At 39.7% G+C, this 5,615-nt stretch overlaps 1 protein-coding gene across 1 annotated transcript in view; it reads left to right on the top strand.

Annotated features, from left to right (window-relative positions):
- Positions 1 to 4,364: 4,364 nt before the first annotated feature.
- Positions 4,365 to 5,615, top strand: part of LOC110227468 — a 3,111-nt gene continuing 1,860 nt past the window's right edge. The window contains exon 1 of the mRNA XM_021021612.1: positions 4,365 to 5,394. Within this exon, the coding sequence (XP_020877271.1) occupies positions 4,724 to 5,394 (671 nt within the window). The 5' untranslated portion in view covers positions 4,365 to 4,723. The remainder of the gene's footprint in view (positions 5,395 to 5,615) is intronic.

The raw sequence follows: 5,615 nt of genomic DNA, 5'->3' as shown, positions 1-5,615 counted from the left end.
GAACCAGAAACTATTGATAGTTTTAAGGAATTGTCCTCTGCATTCCTAAAACAATATTCAATGTTCATGGAAAAGGCAACTTCTGATGCAGATCTATGGAATCTAACTCAAGATCAGAATGAACCACTTCGCAAATATATCGATAAATTCAAAGAAGTGATAGCCAAAATTCCTGGGGTATCACACACTGCTGCCCTGTCTGCTTTAAGGAATGGATTCTGGCATGAATCCCGATTTCGGGAAGAAATCATCGTCAATCGTCCAAGTACCATCCAAGATGCTCTGTTCCGAGCTAACAATTGGATGGAGGCAGAAGAAGAAAAGTTTAGCCTCGTTAAAAAGCATCGGCCAGCTAAATTGGTCGTTGGAAATCCAACGAAAAAGTTCAAACCAAAAGATCAAAAACGGTTCGGAGTTAATCGTGCTACTAACGCTGTGGGAAAACCATCCCCAAGTAAAGAAAGATACAATCCTCCTAATAATTGGGTCAGAGATGAGAGGTCCTATTTCGATATTCACAGAGTAAACGGGCACTCCACCAAAGATTGCAGTGTACTCAAAAAGCACCTCACCGAACTGTGGGCAGCTGGAGAGCTCGCTAATTTTAATATAGAGGAATTTGTTGAGTCTTATCACAAAGAAAAAGAAGAATCTGAAGCTTCTAATCCTCCTGAAAAGAAACATAAGCCCAATGGGCCCGGAACTCCGAACACTCCTAAGAAAAGGATCGATGTTATAATGGGAGGATCCAAATTATGCCAAGATTCGATCAGATCAATCAAAAGGCATAAGAAATCAGCAGCCACTCAAACTGCTATGGGTTTTCAGTCAAATGAACAAATACCTTCTATCTCTTTTGACAATTCGGATGCCCAAGGAGTAACAGGGCCTCATGACGATGATGTTGTGATAACCTTAGATGTTGCGAACTTCGAAGTGACAAGGTGTCTAATTGATACTGGAAGCTCGGTAGATCTCATATTTCTAAGCACTTTGTAAAGAATGGGAATCAGTAAAGCCGACATTATCGGTCCACCGGCACCATTAGTAGCTTTCACGAGTGACACATCTATGTCCTTAAGAAACATAAAACTACCAGTGCTCGCCGCAGGGGTTCCAAAAATTGTAGAATTTATTGTTTTCGACCGACCGGCCACTTACAACATAATTCTCGGAATTCCGTGGATATACAAAATGAAGGCTATACCTTCAACTTATCACCAATGTGTGAAATTTCTGACTCTCAAAGGAATCGGAACCATTCGAGGAGATCAGGAAACGTCGCGTTCTTGCTACTTCATGGGACATCGTTTAAAGCTCAAATAGCAATTAATGATAAACGCTAAGCAGTAAAGCATCTCGCGTTACCCAAGTGGTCTCAGTTCGAATGAAGTCACCACAGAAGTTGAAATTGATTCCGAATTTCCAGATCGAAAAGTAAAAATTGGCACTACTTTAGATTCAGAAATCAAAGATCAATTGGTAACATTTCTAAAAGAAAATAAACGTACTTTTGCCTGGTCGGCGAAAGATATGCCCGGAATCGACAAAAGTATCATTACCCATGAATTAAACGTCGATCCCAGTTTTAAACCAATAAAGCAAAAAATAAGAAAACTAGGTCTTGACCGAGCTCAAGCGGTCAACGACGAAGTTGATAAGCTTTTGAAAATTGGTTCTATTAGAGAAGTAAAGTATCCGGACTGGTTAGCAAACCCCGTGGTAGTCAAAAAGAAGAATGGAAAGTGGAGAGTATGTGTCGATTTCAATGACATTAACAAAGCATGTCCGAAAGACAGCTTTTCTCTCCCTCATATTGATTGGCTTGTAGAATCAACAGTCGGAAATGAACTCTTGTCATTTATGGATGCATTTTCTGGTTATAATCAGATCATGATGAATCCTGAAGACGAAGAGAAAACGTCCTTCATAACAGATAGAGGAATCTACTGTTACAAAGTTATGCCATCCGGTCTAAAAAATGCCGGGGCAACATACCAGCGTTTCTCTTAAGAAATCCGAGCACATCACTCATCTTGAGCAATGTTTCAAAATCTCTGAATGAATTCAGAATGAAATTAAATCCAGCTAAATGTTCTTTTGGTATGCCTTCCGGAGAATTCCTAGGTTACATAGTCACGAAAAGAGGAATAGAAGCAAATCCCAATCAGATTAACGCTTTCCTCACGATGCCTTCGCCAAAAAACATTAAAGAGGTCCAACGATTGACGGGCAGAATTGCTGCGTTGAATCGTTTCATCTCGAAATCTACCGATAAATGTCTCTCTTTTTATCAAATTTTAAAAGAAAACAAGAAATTTCAGTGGGATGATCAATGCGAAGCAGCTTTCGATCAACTCAAAACTTATTTAACAACACCACCGGTTCTCTCAAATTCTGAGTCAGATGAGAAACTCTATATTTACATCTCGGCTTCTAATCATTCTGTAAGTGGGGTTTTAGTTCGAGGGGACCGAGGTGATCAAAAGCCGATTTTTTACATAAGTAAATCTCTTACCAGTCCGGAAACGAGATATACAATGATGGAAAAATTAGCTATAGCATTGGTCGTATCTGCTAGGAAACTCAGACCCTATTTCCAATCTCATCCGATAGAAGTTTTAACTTCTCATCCGCTTCGCTCAATTCTTCACGGACCAAATCAGTCCGGTAGATTGGCAAAATGGGCTATCGAACTCAGTGAGTACGATATAGAATATAAAAGTCGAACTAGCGCAAAAGCACAAGTTCTAGCTGATTTTCTAACCGAACTGCCATTAGATGATGGAACCTTTATCGAAACAGACTCTACATGGAAATTACACGTAGATGGTTCTTCTTCTAAACAAAGATCCGGAATCGGTACTAGGCTCGAAACTCCGACAAAAGAAATAATCGAACAATCATTTTGATTAATGTTCCCGGCCTCGAACAACGAGGCGGAATACGAAGCTCTCTTAGCAGGACTTCGGCTTGCTCTTGCTATTGGAGCAGAATAAATAATAGCTTACTGTGATTCTCAACTAGTTGTAAACTAGTTCGCTGGAGATTACGAAGCTAAGGCACCTCGAATGGAAGCCTACCTTTCGGCCGTCAAAAAGTTAGCTGGAAGATTCGAACTAAGTATTTCGGATGAAGAAACAGGAAACGATAATATTTTGGAGGTCGAGCATATCGAAACTCCGGAATTAAATACCGACAACAAGAACAGTTCGCTTGTTGTCACTAGATCACGAGCAAAATCTCAAGATGATGAGCGTAATCCACAAACAGAACTTCCTAAAAGGAAGCCGAGAAGAAAACTAAAAGATCAAGAGGTTCCCATTAAAGAACCATCTCGAGCTGAACAGTCACTTCCAGATACCGCAAATAATGATGAAGTTCTGGTAAATGATCCTGATATTCCTTCCGAGCCGGAACCAAGGAAATTTATACTCAAGGATAATACTTCCGCTAATGATTGGGGGGCTGAATGGAGGGTATTCATCAAAAATTTCATTCTTAGTGGAGAACTACCATCGAACAAATGGCAAGCTCGTAAATTAAGAATCATCAGCGCTAAGTATTGTATAATTAAAAAGTCATTGTACAAGCGAGGCGTCAGTGATCCTTATCTTTTATGTATTTTCGGGCCCGAAGTTCAAATAGTGCCAAGCGAGGTCCACGAAGGGCTTTGCGGCAGTCATTCTTCAGGACGAGCAATGGCTTTCAAAATCAAACGGTTAGGATATTTCTGGCCAACTATGATTTCTGACTGCATCGATTACGCCAAACGGTGTAAAAAATGCCAGATGCACGCACTACAAGAAAACAGCTGATTGCCGACTATGCATAACGACTATAGAAGTAGTCGCTTAATTTTGTGACTGTATAGCCACTATTTGGCGACTATTATACGACTATTTGTGATTAGTCGTTCATGAGTCGCCATTTAGCGACTATATAACCGAGTCGCTATCTCAATCGCCTTTTAGTCGGAAATCAGTAGCTATTTAAGTAACCTAAATCTATATACATAGATACCAAATTAAGATTTTGAAACTTATATCCTAACCCTAAATATAGACCCTAACCCTTAAATAAACCCCAATAACTAAATCAAACACTAGTTATAATTTTTTAAAACTTAATATCCCTATAATTAAAACTTATAATATATAACATTATCTATATATATACCTCCAAAAGTTAAATCACATAAACTACAAATATGAAATTTTTTATTCTGTATCTTAGAATTAATTAAGAAAGCATAAAAACTAATAATTAACCATTATATATTTTTACAAATAAAAACCATTTACTTATAAATTAAAGTTTCTAAACCATCAATACAATTATTATAAACTATAAAAATTAAACTTTATACTCTTAAAAATTAAAATTAAAATTAAAATTAAAATAGCGACTATTTGGCGACAAATTAGCGACTATAGTGAAAATTTTGGGTTTAATAAAAACCGCGAAACCAAACCCAAATTTTAAGCCCAATTCGGCATGCCCACTCGTTTTCCCTCTGAAGAAAACGCACAAAGGGAATCAGAAACCCTAATTTCATTCTCACTCTCTTCTCCTTCCTCAATCTCTTCCTCAATCTCTTCCTTAGTCTCAAATCGAATCTCTAATCAAATCCCTCATCGAAACCCTGATTTCGTTCTACAAATCGAATCTCTTCGTCAATCTCTTCCTCAAATCTCTTGCTCATTCTCAAATCGATCTAGCCATGCCTCTAGCTAACAACAAACGTCGAGGCCGCAAGAGATTATCCATTCCAAATGTGTCTCAGAGGCCAGTCGGTTCCAAACCCAACACATCGAAAAGAAAAAACCCTTTACCTCCTCAATACGAGTTCACGCCGGCGCCAGAGGAGCAGATTCCTCAGCCTGAGTCGCCCCTTGAGCAAGTCCAGCCAGTCCGCGTTTCCCCTCAACTGTCTACGTCAAGAGCTTCTCATTTCCGGGACTATCCACCGCCACAAAGGCTTTTCCAGAGCTCGGTGAATCAACCACGTGAAGACCATGGGTTGTCTGAACAAGAAGTCCAGCAGGAACAACCTCGACAGCAGGCACAGCCTCGACAGCAACCTTCTCGACAACAACCTTCTCGGGATCCTAGACAGCAACCTTCTCGACAACAGGAACCTCGACAACAACCTTCTCGGGATCCTAGACAGCAACCTCCTGAACAAGTGGATCCTCCAGGATCTCCACTTCATCACTCTCAGGCTCAGTCTCATCCATCATCTCAAGGGAATAATTTCCAGGATACTTTAGAACCAATGTTGCCGGAGCTACAGGAGGACACAATGAGGGATCTAAATGCCTTGCTTCTGGTGCCAAACCGCGAGAAGTTTACCACCGTCCTCTCTCCAACACCGCTGCCAAACACAACTTGGTATATGTCTCTTGATCCATTGATGTGTGAGTGTGAGTGTTATAAGATATGTTTGATGTCTCTTAGGTATCTTAGTTTGATGTTTTAGGTTGATAGTTTTGATGTGTTAGTGTATTCACACATGATTCTTGTCTTTGATGGTTAGTAGTTGGTCTCTCGTTTGACACATGCATCTGGTCTCTTTATTTTTAAACTCTTGTAGTAATTGCTGAGTCTGAGTT

This window comes from Arabidopsis lyrata (assembly GCF_000004255.2).
Source record: "Arabidopsis lyrata subsp. lyrata unplaced genomic scaffold ARALYscaffold_8, whole genome shotgun sequence".
NCBI lineage: Eukaryota > Viridiplantae > Streptophyta > Magnoliopsida > Brassicales > Brassicaceae > Arabidopsis > Arabidopsis lyrata.
This window is presented reverse-complemented; position numbering and strand designations above follow the sequence as displayed.